Source organism: Penicillium oxalicum, chromosome III (assembly GCF_001723175.1).
Source record: "Penicillium oxalicum strain HP7-1 chromosome III, whole genome shotgun sequence".
Taxonomy (NCBI): Eukaryota; Fungi; Ascomycota; class Eurotiomycetes; order Eurotiales; family Aspergillaceae; genus Penicillium; species Penicillium oxalicum.
In genome coordinates this window covers 211,005-229,149 of record NC_064652.1, presented here as the reverse complement: position 1 = coordinate 229,149, position 18,145 = coordinate 211,005, and the positions used below count along the sequence as shown (strand labels likewise).

Here is an 18,145-nt window from a genome sequence, read left to right as displayed (position 1 = left end):
TGTGTGCCTGGATCATCCAACCGACGACTGGGATGTGGTCGGTTCGCGTCGCGCTAGTGCAGATCTCCGACAGCTTCAGACTCCACCGTCCAACCAAGGTCCCGGCCGGATCTGTGACCAGCGGAAGAGGACTTGAAGCTAGCCCCAGTCAAACGTCCACCGCTCCAACAATAAACGTTAATCGGAAGATGAGTTTTTTTTTTTTTTTTTTTTTGGTGTGTGCTGACCCGTCTGACCTGTCGCCGCGACCCGACCCCGAGCCAAACCGTGTCGGGGTTCAAACTGAGATCGATCAACTGTTCTTTGACCCCACCGAACAAGTACCGCCACCCAGACGTCCGGGGGCTCGAGAGGCTCACTCCAGATCTGGCGTTCCCACTGAGCTCGGGAATGTATATCACTATCAGTTTGAACGCTCATCTCTTGCACCGGTGCAGTCTCAAGTTTACCAACACCGTCCAATGACTCGACATTCCACGGACCAGCAGGACATGATCCGTCCCTCTGCACCAGCCCACCCCACCAGAATCTAGACGCGCGTGCGTTTTTCTTGCGCGAACTGTGCGGTGAAGGAGGAGCAAGTTCAAGCTGAGTAAAACCACAAGATGACCAAGACAGGGCCACAGGTGTAGCAGCATAATCACGCTGCCTCCGTGATCTCCATAAACTGCACATTGAATGCACCGAAGTGGAGATGGATGCGACTCTGAAGAGTGGTGGATGGTGGAGGCGAGCGAGTTCAATAGGGCCCGAGACCGGTAACTTTAAACAGTGATCTCTTCTACGGGTCCGGGTGTGTGACGGGACATACAGTGGGAGCACTGCACTGGGAAAATAAGGACACCAAAAAAAAAGATGTCTATGAAAGCTAGCCTTAAAAAAATCAACAAAAACACCGACCAGAGGAAGATGACGAACCTGGAACTTGGCGTAGGCATCAAGACGGAGAGTGGAATGGTTTCAATCAAAAGCACGGGGGGGTTCCCAAAGCTCACGAATGGAGAGGTGGCGAAAGATGAGGTTGGAGTAATGGTATGATCAGGTCCCACCGGGCCCAATTGGTGGTCTCGCAGCATCGTAGAAGAGTCTGGGGACGCCATCTCCCGACCCAACGCCTCCAGAGATGCATGTAACGACCGTAATAGACTCTACTACTCACATTGTCCGGAATGCAATGAACAAAAGCCGAACATTCCAAGCGCTGCACATGCTTACTGGTTGGCCACTTGAGACAGCGCCTCGGAAGTCGACTTTTGCCAGGACGGTATTTCAACCGAAGCTCAGACGAAGAACAATCTCGCTGAGACATCGATGATGATGAAATTGGGTCGCTCATCTCAAAGGTCCGCCTCTTGATGTGGATCCGATCCATCCTCCGTATGTCTCGAGATGGACTCCATTTTGAATGAGGGTGCAATATCGGGCGTAGTTGAGACAGATATTTGTGTTGTCACCAACCCCACGAAGCCCAGCACTGTATCACTACTATGGTCTTTTTGTGATTATAGAAATGACTGATTTCGAGCCCAAAGAGGAGTTTTGCAAATCGATCAAACAGCGTCTGCGCGTTTGGACCCTCATGATTTGCATGATCTGAACCGCTGGTGGCCAATAATCGAGCCGGCTTTTCCTCTGCACCAGCCAAAAGCATGATGTGGAATTATGCAATCCCACCTCAGAAGAGAAACGGATGCCAGAATGGAGGGGAAATCCCGATTAAAAAAAGCCCAATGAAGGAAAAAATAAAAAGAAATGAAAGAAAATACAACAAATACTCGACAGCTTCCACCCTCCCCGGTCAGGCTGCAGTCGAGTCCACCGTGTCGATCTTGACCCTTCTGTACTCCTTCTTTTTCTGATTTTTCTTTTCCGTTCGTTTCATTTTCAATTTACCACTTTAGATGGATCTTCTCACAGAAGAACATCTTTTTTTCTTAATTATTATCATTATTATTATCTATTGCCTGAGGAATATTTGGGATTTCTTGCAGGACTATTACTCTGGTCTACACCATTTCGCGGTCCTCTTCAGGAACAAGCTTCCAGCCGGACTACTGGGTGTCTCTGGGGAACTATAAACCCGCCCTTTCTCGTCACCAGATCTTCGTTCTCCTTGCGGGTGTCTCTGGACAATTACCACTTCCAAGCCTCTTCTACCAGACCACCTATATTCACACCAGCCCTTGGGAAGAACCGCCTCCCTTTCTTCAGAGACCTGGTCAATTAATCTGAGACCCAACCTCCCAGCCGCGACACATCCCTCCCCGGTCTGGTCAGCCTCCACGCGCTCCTTCAATTCGTGTCTTAGAACCATTCGTCTGGGGGAGAGTCAGCCACGACCCTTTGAGAGGGCCCTGAAACCGCATATCGTCAACCCCTCTCCAGCGTGAAGAATTGAGGATCCCAGCCAGCGTCTATTCGTCCGATCCCAGCTCGTGTCTCGCCCACAGACGCGACACACGGTGCGACAGTCCGGCTTTCTGGCCTTCAATCTTCCTCGCCAGCCATCCAACGGGCCTTTGCCGCGGTAACAGTCAGAGGCTATTGTCTGCATTCCTGGCCTTGCTTGAAGCGTTCCTCAGGCACGCGACGCGAAGAACCTTGAGATTTTAGCGCGAGCCATGGCGTATGGTTGTAAGTCTTATCTCCACTCTGGGATTCTATGCTGGTCCGAATTGTTTATTTCTGCTCGTTGATCCCCTCCATTCCCTGTCTCCTTGATCAGTCTATCGCTCTTTTTCTCTTCACTGTTCTATCCTGAACCACATTCTTTTTTTTCCGCCTCGCTACCCTTGGTCTCCTGTCAAGTCCATCGGGTGTGTTCGAGTATCCCTCTCTTGTGCTTGAGCTCCTGCCATTCTTTCCATTCACCCTCGTGCTCGAGTATCGACTCGGGTCAACCCTCCACTGTGCCAATCCCCCCCGGCCCATCAGATCAGCCTGTTGCTATCTTTCCTTGGCTCTTAATCTTTTTTGCTATTATCCGTCTTTGCTTCTATCCACTTCTCGGTCTCCGTGGTCATTCATTCCATTCACTCCCTTTGATCCCCATCTTCCATCTCTCGTCCCATCGACTAAGTATCCAACTCCTTCGGGCCACAGGTGACACTATCATTGATCACCCAACCCCTCGCCAGATCAAAATTGAAGAACTCGACGACATGAGGACACAAGGTCAGCAAATCTCGGACCGCCTGACGGTCGAGGTGGACTGCCACTCACTGGGACCTGCAGATTGTCCCTCGATGACCTCGAGTTTCTCTCCCTTGGAGTCGCCCACGCCGACTCCTACCAGTCTTTACAGCCACGGTTCTTTAACTTCTCCGAGCTGGCACGAAGCCGGTCACTATCACAGTCTGCCCATGGAGCGAAGGCCTTCCGGAACACCACTGCGAAATGCCTTCCGTGTGACCGATTTCCCCTCTGCGGACCCAATGGGTATGCAAGTCGGCACCATGGAGCGCCCCGACCAGTTGCCTGTTTCGTCAGAGTACCTCTCCGGCTACGATGATATCAACGACCAACTCTGGATTCCTCACGATTCCATCCCCAAGACCTTTGAACACCCGACATTCCCTTACCAGGCACCAATGCCTCAGTATCACCATACCATGGGCCGCAATCATTATTATCGGCCACAAGCCCACACTGCATACCTGCCAGAGTCGGCGTCCAACCCGTGCCTGTCTCGTCCCATGTTTAGTCGCCATGACGGCTTGTCACACTCAGCCTCCATGTCCAATATGTTGCCATGGATGACCGCTCCCGAGTCTCTTGCTCCCCAAACCATCACACCTCAACAGGCCTTCCCCGGCGCGGGCCCTGTCACTCCCCCCTCTTCCAACTACTCTGATTTCCCGGCCAGCTTGCAGACCTTCAAGCCTCACACTCCTTCCACGCCGGTGCGATCCTTGTCGTTAGGAACTCCACGGAGTGACACTCCACAAAGCCGCATGTCTGGCCATTACGACTACTCCGAGGAATATCCAGTCTCTCCCGTCTACCGCGACGGGCACCTGATCCGAACTCATCGTCAACCCTCTCGCAAGCCGTCGAAGAAACAATTAGTGCGATCCAACTTGAGTCTGGAGAAACTACCCCCGATTATCAAACAGGTGCAGTTCAAGTGCAAGGAGCCAGGCTGTAAGGGGCGCTTCAAGCGTCAGGAACATCTCAAGCGGCACATGAAGAGTCACTCCAAGGAAAAGCCTCATGTGTGCTGGGTGCCTGGCTGCCATCGCGCCTTCTCCCGCAGTGATAACCTCAACGCGCACTACACCAAGACCCACAGCAAGCGAGGTGGCCGGAATCGTTACGTCGCGACTCTCGACGAGACCAGCCCCGATTACGATCCTGAGTTCCGAGGACAGCTCACGCCTGACGGTCGCCCCATCTACGGCTCCAAGTTGGAGGATCTTGCCGATTGCGATCTTAGCGTGGATGGCTGGGAGGACTAGATGGACGGCGCTCTGTTCTGGGAGCGTCTCCGATCAGCCCCACACCAGAAATGATTGCTTCGTTTCTCTGCCATCCCGCGTCCCCCGTCTTGGGTGTCATCCAGCAACAGAACCACATCGTCGTTTTCAAACACCCTTTTTTTTTCTTCTCAACATCTACATCGTCTTTGATACCCTCGGGTGGGCTCATTGTCCCCCACCTGCTAGGACCTCGCCCCTTCAATACCTCTATCTTGTTCTTTTCCACTCAGTGTGGTTGACGGTCTATACTAGATGTGAGCCTCACCGGGCGCTCATTTCCTTTCCTCTCTTTCTTTGCCTCTTTTTGATCCATCATATTTCCCTTCTATTGCATAATTTGTGCTGGCGAAAACGGCCTCTGGGTGGAAAAATCTGCTGTCTGTGACTTCAATGGCGTTTTTACCTTTTGTCCCCATTCTGTTCTTCCCTCTACCGCTGCGTCGATCGCCCCCATCATTAATTCGTGTGGAGAGCTATGGCGATCTTGTACAATCCAACAAACATTGCATCTGTGTTGTTACCTCTCTCTCCCTTGTCCTCTGCAACACCTCTTGTCATCTCAATAGCCAATAGTCTAATCAAAAATCAGAAACCTTTGCACTATGCGTTTCGACCCTGAGTCCTAGAGTGCTTTACACAACCCGAATTTGTCTATCATTTTGTTGCCTTTCCCACGCTCGAGGATAACTCTGCACTCTCGTCTCTCCTTCTCTCTGCCTCTCCCTTGACTTGTGTTTGTCTCTATTTCTCTTTCTCCGCCCCCATATTTCCCAGCCCGACCTCAATGACTCTCATCTTCAAGCGATCTATTCTCTCCTGACGCTTGCGCCGGCCCTTATCCTTTCATGATTCCTCGCACGGTCACCATCCACTGTCTCGGCGCACTGGAGACAAAAAGCAATTAGATTGCTCTTGTCAGCCAGTCTGAGAGGAGTCATCCATTTCTCCACCAAGGTCCAGCCACAAATGGAAATGGTCTGTCGCATTTCTGCTTGACCCAAATCTACGGTCCCACGGTTCCTGGGAGCTCCTCCGAGCGTGAATGTTACACATCACAATCGTTTCTCCACCACCTGCAGCAACGCATCCGAGAAGATTGCATAATCGACTCTTGAAGCGGTGGACCTCCCCTCACCCTCATTTTGCTTTCCTTTCGTTTGGTTTTGATTTGTTTACTCTCTTCCCCCCGTCTTTGGATGCCCTTTGACTTCCCCCCCCCCCCCCCTTCTTCTCTCCTCTACAAGTGGTCAAGTAGCAACTCCCACCCTCAGCGAGTTAGACTTCCTCTTCAAGTCAGGCGGCCTTTTCGCACCATGGAGATACAAAGTATCTCGTTTCATAATCCAGCCAAATTAGTACATGCGCACTTAACATTCTCGCTTTGCCCTCAGACGGTAACACTGCAGAAGTACGCCCATCGCAGGCGACATCCGGCATCCGTTCTCTCCTTGACTGCATCTGCTTTTACCGCTCCTTTTGATCATCCCTCCGGTCGTTTTTTATTTAATTTTGTTCTTTCTTTCCATGCGTCTTCCAAAATTCCATCCAAAGAGACTGGATCAAGATCGTCTTTTGTTTCGACCCCCCTCCCCCTTGCCCTTGAACAGCTTCCCCAGTTCCGGGGTTGCGGGAACCGTCTCTATAAAGAAAGCCTCATATATAAATGTATACACGACGTAGGTACGGAGGTTGACTGAAGATTACTGTGTTTATGTCAAGTAGATTGACCGTCGTTGACAGACATCAATACCCTCATTCTAGGTGCTTTTGATTTTGGTCTCTTCCCCGGGCACTCTAGTTGTTTGGGTCTTCCACCTCGTAGCTCGTGATGCAAGATGCGAAGGACCCTGCTCTCTTTCTTTTTCTTTTTTATTCTTGGACCCTGACTAACCGACTTGAGGCTCGCACCTGGATCAGAGCAGTAGGTACTAACACATGTTGAATTGAGCATCTGGCGTTCAAATATCATGATGGAGTTATTCAACTCTGCCTAGCGATCCAGATGTAGTTGGTCGGTCGGCCGGTTGTCAGAACGCCACGAATATGCTAGCGAGCCCGATGGGCGCTCTCTTCTTCTTTCTTTCTTCCATTGTTGTTTTTTTATTAAAGAATTTCGCTCTTTTGAAGCAAATTCCTTCACCAAGAGCAAACACTGCCTCAAATTTTACTGCTTCATCCATACCCAGTACATAATGACATATTAAACGACTTGATACTGTATCTCTGTAACCCTGCATTGAGACTTACCCAGAGCCCGGTGAAACGGAATGGATGCTGTGCCTACATCCTGAAAATTTCCCTTTTCCAGATGACGACAGAACCGAAACACCTCTGTGCATAGATGCATGACTGCAATTACATGGACACCTCTGACAGCTAGACCCAATTCTTAGTAGGTACGGTGTACCCGAGTACAGCTACGGCACATACTGTATCTCGCTGGTTGCGTTCTGCTACTGTACTGTCCTAAGTGGGCTGTTCAGCGACAAAGCATCATTGATGGTTGGTCATTGCCACCTCAGGACTGTCTCCCATCTCCAAATTGAGTCTGGTGCATATGTTCATTCTTCGGGGCTGTCGGCTGTGGCTTGATCTTGTCAGCTGGCGGGTCTCCAAGAAGTGATCTGGTTCTCTCTCTTTTTTTTTTCTTCTTTTCTTTCTTCTTTTTTGGGTCGGGCTTACCCTTTTCGATCCATTCCCTGAAATGGACTAGGGTCGGCCACTTTGGCTCATTGAAAATAGAAATGGGGCTAGTCCAGCCCCGGTTGGTCTTTGGCTTGACAAAAGGACTTGACAATCGATGTACATGAGTTGGAAATGCATCCACTACACTACAACCGGGCGAGTGCGGACCTAAGGTGACGGTCACCTGTTGATTTGCTCGGCTCGTCATGTTTCCAGGCAGACGGTAAAAAGGATGGAAAGTACGGGACATCTGAGGATTTTTTCTTCAAGAGTCATGTGTCAGTATTATATTGCTGTATGTACGGTCCTGATGTCTGGTTTCAACTTAGTAGGTGATTTTTTTGTTTTTCTGCTTCACCTTCTTCTTCCCTTTTCCTAATTTTTTTTTCTTGCTTCGTTTGATGCACGAGCGGATTTGATCATCTTTTGAAATCTCCAGTCGCCCTGCAGGATGTTTAGAGAGGGTATGTGGATGTATTGTTTTGGACAGCGTCTTCTTACCTAGAAAGTAGTATTCTTTTTTTTTTTGATTTTTTCGTTTCTGTTAGGCATGTATCGATATTGGACGAGAGAAGGTGGTTCAAATCGAAACAACTCCATCGTCGGTGTCAGAAGGACGTCTTGCTGTTTGGAATGGATTCCTTCAAAATGTGAGTTGCTAGTCAAATCATCGGATTAGGGGGAATGTGCCCCTGCTGCGGCTAGAGATTCCCCGTGCGGCAGGTAGTCGATCTTTCCAGGTCAGCGACCCCCATCACGCCAAGGATGCATAGTCCTTCTTTATTTCCCTGAAGGAGAGATGAGTGGGTGAGAAGAATTCTGACCTATGCAATGCAAGCTCATTACATCAATTGACCGCTAAGTGACCAAATTGGTTGAGCGGCCTGAGCATCGGGACAGATGAGAGTCTTCTTCGATAATCCTCATGGGTTCGTTTTTCATTGCTTCACTTTGTTCCAAAAATTTTTTCTGTTTTTTAGGGGGTAGAAAAAAGAAAAGTTAAATGTCTTCTTCCCAATCTGTCGCAGTATAGTACCTGATACTTAGGCTACTGTGATGGAATCAGTCGTAAACCAGGACAGTCCAATGCCATGAAAGTGGAACTGTTCCGTGTACAGCTGTACAGGACATTTGTAGATATTTCCTAAAGGGGCAAGACGCAGAAGACGACATCCATGTCAACGTCCACGCTTTGGACGTTGACATGGATCTTTCCTGGGGAGTTCCGTGTACAACGCGGATTCTTGACCTTGCCCTTACTCCTCTTTGGGCAGACCACGCCAACGTTAATCCATTGAAGATACGGTGAAGTTCTCCAAAAGTGATGCAGTTTCGTTAGTTTGCTCTGTCTGTATTGATGCCTCATGCCTCGAATCTTCTCTCCTCCCAACTAGCGTTCCGATCGAATGAGGACTGAGCCAACCACTTGTTTCACCGACTCTCGAGTCTTACCCAGTGAACAATCTTCAAGATGATCATGGGTCATTATTAGATTGAAAGTCCAGACCGTACTATTGCAATGACAAGATTCATTGGGCGTTGCTCAGGAATGTTGGGTGTGTCCTCATCAGTCATCCTTGACGGTCATCCAAGTCCCGACCGTCGTCCCCCACGCAACGCCAAGTGGTCGAATGTGCATTAGAGCAGAACGACCTTTCGAGGTGGTTATCAAATTGAAACTCAAAAAGAGGAAGAAGAAAGAGAGGGAGAGAGAAAGCATCAAAGAATAAGGGACTCAAGACTCAGAACATTCCAAGGAATTCTCTTTGTGTTGTGAAAGCCTCAGCAGGCTCTTCAAACTCTTTTTCATAGAGAGAGAGACTTTGCAGAAATAAAATATGGTCTTGATTACCATTGAATTCCATCTCTCATCTTCACAGCTGGAGACTACTCAGGGAAACTTGACACTTCATGCCTGAATTCGAAAGACTCGGCTTACTTTGTGATGATCATCTGTTCTCACTCAACCTGTTGCCAGATGCACGGTGCCTATCATGGCTTGTTTTTTTTAGGTGCCCGGCCCTGCAAGACATCCTACGGCAGGCTATTTGGAATGACGGGTTTCCTTGCGGTCTCAGACACCATCCGTCCCGTTTTGGAACCTGGAAGGAGAACGGTCTCTGCGTTGGCCTGGATCTTTCTGTGGAACACCCACTCGATTAGAAGGTGATATTTGAGAAAACGTGCATACCTGCACTTCGACCCTTCTGAGCAGGTGCACAGTCGCGACTTCTACCCATAGCGTGGTGACACTTGCTATTGGTCTTTTTTTTTTTGCCATGGAGGATCTCCTCATACATTGCAGGTCGCAGGTGGTTGAAATTGACTGCAGTGATGACAACCAGGATAACCGGGCAGGCTGCAACGAACCCCACTTGGCTAAATGAACTCGATTCTGTTCCCCCAGAAACTGCATCCTTACTCGAAACAGTCCGTCAACATGCGCTTGCTCATGGTACCTCAAGCATGATGATACTACTGGCTGGCTATACAATACAAACAGATTGCCAGACGTGCTTGTATCATTGAGGTCTTCTCACGCTTCGTTCATTTTCTTATATATGACCTAGTCATCTTGGTTTACAACGCTTGCGCGTCCTTGCGCGTGATTACGAGTAGAGTTTCTTGGCCAGAGGCGTGTCTTTTCCCACAAATCCAGACACGGGGCAATCTCATGACCACTTTTGGCGATCATGCAAAGACTGCAAGTCCTTCGTCATCGTCTGCAGCCAATCTGATAAGGTGCACGGTGGACAATGATAGGCTACCTTGCAGAATTCCATGAAATTTGCACTTGGGCTCTTCTTCTCATCAGGCAGTACCTGGGTTGTTGTCATTCTGGATTTGGTTAATTGATCAACCTTGGTGTATGCCCAAAAGACCGATCATTACCCAATAATAAACACGAGAAAAGAAAAAACAAAGCGAGATATATGTCTTGAAATTACCGAGTGGTGTGGGTGGTCGTGGGATGTTTCTCTTTCTTCTTCCAGAGTTAGTTCAAAACTAACAGTCAATGCGAACGCTATCTAGAGAAGCCGAGGTGGTTAGTGTGCCGGCGCCTGTAGAGATTATTGGCTGATCAAGTAGTCTATCTATTTCCTTCAATCGAGAGGTTCGGTAAGTGCGCCCGGTCAAGAGGCTCACTGGCCGAAGGAGTGCTTTGCCTCTTCGGCTTGAGCAATCCAATGAAAGTCCCGGTTGTGTATCTGTCGATCTCAGTGCTACACATGCTGAAAGATGAACTCGAAGGTTTGACCAGACACCCACCAGGCTTACGACATGTCAAACTAAAGAAAGATGCCTTAGTTTCACTCTCTAAACTGCCACTTAAGACGGGAAAGTTAAACAGGAACTAATCAACGCCCATAAAAGTACCCTTCTTTTTCCCTTCAGGACATGAGTCAAGGGGAGATTCATAGCTACGGCTTATACCTGATTGTCAACTCTGTTGCACGAGTATGAATGGACCACGACAAGTACTAGAGCCAAAGGTAGAGAAAATAATTTCAATACGGATTCAACAATGACTCAATATGACACGCATCTGCTCATCCAGTTGACGATTCATGTTCCCTATTCCATTATCGTAAGACAATCCGTACGTCCAAGAAGCGTGTTCTTGAAATATACCTCTCTGACGAGATCTAGTTCAAGCTGAAAGCCCAAACTCTCCGACTAATAGGATCTCAAATCTCAAACAACTCGAACACGTAGTTTTCACGCCATTGTATCCGACATGGAGAAATGCTCACAGATCCAAAGATTCGAATACATGTGAGCCATATTATCAATCAGACTCGTGACAGATCAGCGAGTCTAGATCGATTTACAGCTGCGAAAAGGACTTTGACGATCTAGAAACGAGAAGTACCGTAATGATCCAGAGGCGGTTGACACGCTTGAGCCAAATCTATTCTCGTCCGTGGAGGATTTGTTCATTGGGGGTTGTCGCGACTTTTCTCGTAGACCGCAGTGAAACCCAGCAGCGGCGCGCCGCAGCTTAAATATCCGTTTATCCCAAGATACGAATGTAGATGTCAAGACCCTCGGTACTAAGGGAACAGGATTCAGTGCCTGAGGTGACAGGAGGTTGGCTTAGCATAGCGTCCACGTCTCACGTCACTTCTGTCCGCGCGATGTACACAGTATACTTCCATTGGCATGGAATCAAGCTATTTTCGTTGATATAATCTCCTTGAGCGCATGCTTTCCACTGCAGTCATAGCATCGCCGGCCTGCGCCAACCACCCACGATGGGCTTCCTTGATGGTAAGAATGTGACGATAAAAGTGTGTTGTCTGTTCATTCTAAATGATTATCGTCTTTTGGATCGTGGACGTGAGAAAATATTAGTAAGATATAGTCAATATTTAATTGTAGTCAGGGAATTGATAAGTTTGGGCCGAGACTTTCAGAGGAGACGCTCCAAGGCCACCGTAACCGGACCCCTGCAAGAAAAAGACACAACTCCCGTGCGCAATGGTATCGAATATGAACCCTTTGGAAACCCCACCAAACATAAAAGAGCAAAAAAAAAATACAAGGAATGATGACGGTCGTCCGTGTCTCCCAAAAAAATACAGCCAGAAAAGAAGCGACGGGCAAGGGAGGGGAAAAGCAAACGTAAAGTCAATGACGATTTCCATATCGAACCTGATGACAACGCCGACCTTTGACCCATCTGTGCCGCCGAGGTTTGTGTGAATCCAAAAAAGGGATATTTGAAACAGCAAAAACAAGCAAGACCTCATATTCAAGGGCTACCTTCGTCGCCAGGAAATCGAAGGTTGAAGGAACGGTAGTCGATCGTGACTGACACGCGGCGGGACGGTCTGCGTCATGCTTGAGAAAGAAAAGAAAGTGGCGGGAAGCATCTCTGCTGGACCAAATGGCTCTTCAGGTGCTCCGCGGTATGAAAATCGATGGGAAACGGAACCCACTGACACAAAGTCAGTGCAAACATGGCCCAAAAATTGAGGGCGGTATCGTCGTGTTCCAAGATCAGTTGCCCATCCCGTTGTGCATCATGTTTTGCTGCATCTGCTGAGCATGCATCGCAGCAGCTTGTGCTCGCTGCTGTGCATAGGTTTCTCTGTCGCGTCGCATCACGTCCGAAGTCCATGCCCTCGCAGTCTTCTCCAAACCAACTGTGTATTGCTCAGCGACATGTGGAGGGTACTGGTTTGGCGGGCCATATTGTGCCATGCAACGTTGGCTCATCTCCTGTCGCAAGTTTAAAAGTCGGTTCTGAAAGAGCCGAGTGTATCGCAGCATAGTGGGGTTTTGCGCATTCGAAACTTGGCCACCGTTCGCTTGAGCCGCAGCCATGAGCATTTGTTGCTGTTGCTGCGGTGTCATTTGAGGGCTGCCTTGATGGGCTTGCTGTTGTTGCTGCGACTGCGGCTGCTGTTGCTGTTGCTGCTGTTGCTGCGACTGTTGCTGCTGTTGACTTGCCTGGCCCTGTTGCATCTGACCGCCTGTCTGCTTCACCATCTGCATTTGCGCGAGCTGCGCCCGTCTGAGTTGTGCCTGATAAGCTTGATGATTGTGCTGGGGTACATTTTGCATATTCGGCTGTTGTTGAGATTGTTGCTGTTGTTGCTGGTTTTGTGCCTGCTGGGCCTGCTGTGCCTGGAGCATTTGCTGCTGTTGGTGCGATTTGATGTTTTGATTCGCATGTGCGTTGGCTTGCAATTGAGCGAGCTGCTGAGGCGTGAGCTGGGTCATGCCACCAAGTTGAGCTCCCTGCTGTGCAAGAAGCTGCCTCTGCTGAAAGAGCAACTGCTGCTGCTGAGGCGTCAGCCCCATGGGGGCACCGTTCATATGCGCGTTTCGAGACATGGCATGGTTCATCATCGGAGCCTGGGCCATGGTGCTTGTTGGGCTGCCTTGACTCAATCGCTGTGTAGGAGTCACATTCCGCATGATAGGCGTTGCCTGTGACATGGCCGGTGTAGTTTGCGCCATCTGTGGAGTTGAGTGTCTGCTTGGCCCTTGCTGACTTCTTGAAGGAGCCATCGGATGGCTCATCATGTTCGGATGTGTATGCTGCATAGATGATGGAGGTCGTGGAGGACTTCCTGACTGCTGAGATGCACTGATACTCATCGGAGCTGCCTGGGCTGCCATAGCATTACCGACAAGCGGCGATGAAATGCTATGTGGCGTCTGCTGGCGCACCACTGGTGAAGATTGCTGCGCTTGAGTCACGCCGTTCGGCTGAGCCATGACATGACGGTTTTGAGCCGCAAGCTGGGCCTGGGCCTGTTGGGCTGCAAGCTGCTGTCTGCGAGCTTCGTCTTTGGCATGTAGCTCTGCCTGTTGCATTTCCAACACGCGACGCCGCTCCTTCTCCTGCTCCTGCTGTTGTCGCTTCGCAAGCTCTTGCTTCAGCTTCAGCTCATGTTCTCGCTTGGCCTTCTCCTCGTGTTGCATACGAATTGTCTCTAGAGTCTTGAATCGAGAGAAGCGAGGCTCAAATGGCGCCACGCCAGCGGTTTCGTCCACAGCGGTAGCCTTAGAAGCACCGGAAGTGCCGGAAGAATTCGGTTGCAAACGCTCATCCATAATAAGCATGAACCGCTCCTCCTCGGCAGCAAGTGCCTCATCGGCCGCCAGCTCGGCCACAGTCCTCTTACGGCGTTTGGGCGAAGGCGGTGGGTCATTGTGAAGTGGGCTTCGCAAAAAGTGAAGCAGAGCTTGTGATTCTTCGAAGCTGTTCACAGTCTCCAGATAAAGCGGAGGGGCGAGGCTATTCAAGAGCAATGACTCGCACTCAACAAGGTCTTGCGGCTCCACAATAGTCTTCTGACGCTTCTGAGGATTGCCGCGCTCCGGCTGGGTGACTGTTGGTGATTGAGGAACCACTGAGGACGAGGAAGCCTGGGGGGTCTGACCAAGCGATACCGCTTTAGGATCGGGTGTGGTCACAAGGAGGGTTAGTTCTTCCTGTAGAACTCGCGGTGTGGGGTGAAGGACGGTAGTGAAGACCCGGGGCTTCGTCGAAGTGGTTTTTTCCTCGGTTGGTGATGCTTGCTTCTGCGTGCCAACTCCATTTACGCTGGGTTGGTTCTCGGGCTGGTTGGAGGTAGGAGCTGGTTCTTGAGATGGCTTCGATGATTGAGCGTCAGTAGTAAGCTGGGTCTGTTTCGGATATGGTGCAAAAGCCGAGGGTGTGATGTGTTCGTTGTAGTTGTGAAGGGAATATGGCGAGTTGTTTTCATTTGTTGTTGAGACGGATGTCTTCTGCGCCTGCGCGGATACAGACTTGTGATCTACCACGCGCACGATGAGGCATCCTACCAAGCTGTGTCAATATATGGTATTCCAGCAATCACACTTGATGCACTGCTTCAGAGTAAAATCGTATTACCTTCGTAAAATCGCACTCCGCCGCGTAACAATTCCTCAATAATCTCATGCGGAATGGTTCCGGCGCGGATGTGCTCAAGGATGACCTTCATTTCCGAGTTGTAGGGGAAACTTCCATCCTGCTGTTCAAAACGGAAATGGGTCGGGTGAAGATGTAGGATGAGAGAGGGAGGGTTCTTCGCGTATTTCTTGAGGATGTAGGACGTGGTTTTCACTGCGACGGAGAAACAAAAAAACATTAGCGTACAAAGCACCGATTAAGCAATTGGTAACCCCTCAGAAGATCTCCGAGTCTCACCGTAAGGCTCGCCCCCCGAACTTGCAGCCCGGTTGTGATCAGCCGCAGATGAGTTTCGCATCACGGCGCGGGTCTTTCGTGAAGCGGGATCGTCGGCGCGTTGTGTTTGGGGGTTGAGCCGATTTGAGACGCCGTTGGGATGATTTGTGGTATCAGCACCACCGATGGCCAGTATTTGCTGTGAGGTGACAGGAGAGCTTTGTCCGAGAGAATGTTGTGTTGTTGTGGGAGACGAAGACGTGGGTTGCTGAGCCTTGACACTGTTCACCCCGGTCTGGGGGAAAGGCGGGGGCGGCCGCTTCATCTTCGGAGGATGGGGGCTCGGCTTCGAGACCGCGGTCGCCATCATCATCGGCGCAAAGGGCGCGACGGATTGGCTTCCGCAGAGCAAAAATGATCCTACCAACAGACCGATTGACAAGTTTGAAATAATCTCCGGGGCTCAAGAAGGAATGAGATGACCGAAGCGCGACATGGAGACATGTGGGGATCGGTCCGTCGGTGTCGGCCAGAGACGCGGCAAATTCGAGGCGAAAACTTGTCAGATAGCCAGGAATGACCAGTTTGAAAGAATGAAAGTGCCCATCAAAGGAGATCTTTTGGGCTTGGAGGTTTGCGAAGGGCACTCAACTGGGGCAGCTGAGCAGAACGACGTGATGATGCGGAGCCGCGGACCAGGAGTGATAGTGTCACGTGATAGTACGCTTTCGGCTTAGTGCTGTTATCAGCTCTAACCACTACTACATTTGGAAGTAGTGCTTGCGCAGGTATACACCGTAAAACGATACCAAATCGTGGTGAAACCCTAATTGATTGATTCGTGACCTCAAATATCCATTATTCTCAGCTGATGTCCGAGAACTAGCAATATTGACGGGTAACCTACAACAGAAGTGGTCGTCTGCATTGTACTTGTAGGCATACCACTTTCAGTTATTGACCATTCACAGACTAGTACCACACAACATTAATTAACTCTAAAGCTCCCCGATGGAAAGAAGATAGACTGGGGCAACAAGAGCGAGAGAGCCTACACGAACAAAAGCCCGCCAGAAACGGGCTTCACAAAATCGAAACAAATGGTTATTCACACATCAACATTAGTATCATAGAACATGATGGCATGGAAGAGGTCCGCACAGTAGTTTAGTCTAGTCCGCAGACTCGACGACGCCAATCGTCTCCTACACGAAGAGCATCAACGACGTCAATGCGCTTGCCAAGTCCAATGGTCCCTTCCTTCTGCCACCATTTCTCTCCTTTATCGGCAAGGGCAGACTCGTCGTCACTGTCAATAAGGCCACCACGGCCGCCTTCATCGCCCACGACAACAATGACCTGACGCACCCAGCCAGAAATATGCTGCGCGGCTGTGCCCTCTTCACCGGTGAGAGATTCTTGAATATAGACAAGTTCAGGCGACAGGTGTCGCACCAGATGTACAAAGCCGGTAGGCGTGTTGAAGGGCATGATCATGCTCTCCTTCTCAACAATTGCCTGGGCTTGTGTGTACAACGTCTTGAAGAAAAAATTGGTGCCATCTCCATCCTCGTCATGGCGCAGATCCACACTGTTCAGATCACCAATCGCTTCGGTAGAAGAGTTGGCCTCCTCGGTTGCGATATTAGAATACGAGGATGCAAGGGAGGTTGTTCTTTGAGAAGAACCGCCTTGTCCGAGCGCGTGTTGAAGACCAGGAGCGTAAATCAAAACAAAAACTCGTGAAGACTCGAGATCAACATGCTCGGGAAGATGAGACAGTATAGACTGGAGCGAGATTGCGTTAGAATACGCTGGGGCAAAGGATTGGGTAGTGGGGACGAATTACGTACCGCGTGCTCAGAAGTTGAAATGCTATCCGAGTCGGCTGAAGTGACAGACGACACGACAACTGCAACCACCTTCTTCCTTTTCTTCTCGAGTGAAGTTTGGCCAGCCACCATTCCGCCCATATTCGGCGCGTTATCCGATGGCTGGTCTCGCCGGACTGCCCGGGCCTGGGCCTCTTCTGACCATCTTGTGTGGTCCTCGAAGTCGCCACGGTTTTCCTCGCGGATCGACGTCAATGCCCCGCCAACGTATGCACCTGCAGCAGTGACACCGGCCATGACCCGACGACTTGCACCGTCGAAAAGCTGTTGCGGGCTTGGGGTTCGTCGCAATGCCCCCTGCATTCGAGCCATGAAGCCGGGGTCATACGGGTGGTCTTCAGGTCCTGCACCAAGGGCTCCCTCTCGTGTGTGATCTTCTGTCCTGTATGATGGGGGATAGTCGCCGCTAGCCGCGCCCCGGAGCTCCGTTGGATGAATACGATCATGGTCGTTGGGAGATTGCTCATTGTCATCATCATCGTCTCTTTCACTCCAGATCCAAGCCGCTATACTCAGAGTTGCAACTCCCACTGTCAGGGCCAGGGGAATCCAATAACCCATGGCAGTTCGTCGGCCTGTCGAGCTGAAACCGGTGCCGGCTCCACCACGTCGGCGAGCATCCCGTGGATGAGACATTGCGATAATAGGCGTCAGCTTCAACAATGGCGCATTAATAGAGATTCAATCGCAGACACGAAGCGCGACTATCACATCGCACACTTTTGCAACAAGAGCGCCGACGTGCAGAAAGCAAAATGCGCAGCAGATCATGCAGGAGGGAGGTGGGTTTATTGACCTCGGAGCACAGAAACATGTGGCTGGAGAGCCCCCGTGGGAACCGCGGCGTTCGCAGCGGACCGGGTGTCCTCCACTGTTTGCACTGTTTGAGATGATGCTCGTCTACAGGCGTTTAACGGGACCTTTGGGAGAGGCTTGTACCTCAATAATGCTGCTACTTCTGTTGGTAGATTTAGACGGGCCGAAGAATGAGATCCTGCGAAAGCTAGCTCGTTAATTTTACTAGTAGGAAGGTACCATTGAAACTGATAATCAACCCTCGGAAGGGATGCTATGGATTTACCTTGTGACCTACTATGAGAAGGGCGGGGGACTGATGAGCCTGTAAGATTGTGATGCGGAGCGAACACTATCGGTGATGATCACGTGCTCAATGATCGACACACCGCCCCCTATCATCCAATCAAGGAACATACTTCTGCCGAAAATAGAGGGTGTCGCTTGGCTCCGTACCAGTCACGTGATCGTATCGAAAAATGTCCCCCCTCAATGTGTCAATGGATCAATTGCGATTATTGAATTAGACGGCTTTGGGGCGTATTGAGACACTCTAGGCTTGCGCAAAAGGAAAAGGCAGCTTGCGCAAAGTTCTCGAAGTTTGTTCGCCAAATTTGCGGGAATTCGTGAGCAATTAAAAAGTA

The 18,145-nt window shown here is 50.1% G+C and overlaps 4 protein-coding genes across 4 annotated transcripts; 1 reads left to right on the top strand and 3 right to left on the bottom strand.

Annotated features, from left to right (window-relative positions):
- Positions 1–3,161: 3,161 nt before the first annotated feature.
- On the top strand, positions 3,162–4,457 carry POX_c03558 (C2H2 type master regulator of conidiophore development brlA; the record flags this gene model as incomplete). Its single annotated transcript, XM_050112453.1, has 1 exon — positions 3,162–4,457. The coding sequence occupies one exon, from the start codon at positions 3,162–3,164 to the stop codon at positions 4,455–4,457; it is 1,296 nt and encodes a 431-aa protein (XP_049970009.1).
- A 5,286-nt stretch (positions 4,458–9,743) lies between these two features.
- POX_c03557 (uncharacterized protein) lies at positions 9,744–9,839 on the bottom strand (the record flags this gene model as incomplete). The annotated part of the gene is made up of 1 exon (XM_050112452.1): positions 9,744–9,839. The coding sequence occupies one exon, from the start codon at positions 9,837–9,839 to the stop codon at positions 9,744–9,746; it is 96 nt and encodes a 31-aa protein (XP_049970008.1).
- Positions 9,840–12,167: 2,328 nt separating this feature from the next.
- On the bottom strand, positions 12,168–15,181 carry POX_c03556 (uncharacterized protein; the record flags this gene model as incomplete). The annotated part of the gene is made up of 3 exons (XM_050112451.1): positions 12,168–14,464; positions 14,539–14,751; positions 14,836–15,181. 3 exons carry the CDS (start codon positions 15,179–15,181, stop codon positions 12,168–12,170), a joined length of 2,856 nt encoding a protein of 951 aa, XP_049970007.1.
- An 800-nt stretch (positions 15,182–15,981) lies between these two features.
- Positions 15,982–17,342, bottom strand: POX_c03555 (uncharacterized protein; the record flags this gene model as incomplete). The annotated part of the gene is made up of 2 exons (XM_050112450.1): positions 15,982–16,602; positions 16,668–17,342. The coding sequence occupies 2 exons, from the start codon at positions 17,340–17,342 to the stop codon at positions 15,982–15,984; spliced, it is 1,296 nt and encodes a 431-aa protein (XP_049970006.1).
- Between the last annotated feature and the right edge of the window lie 803 nt (positions 17,343–18,145).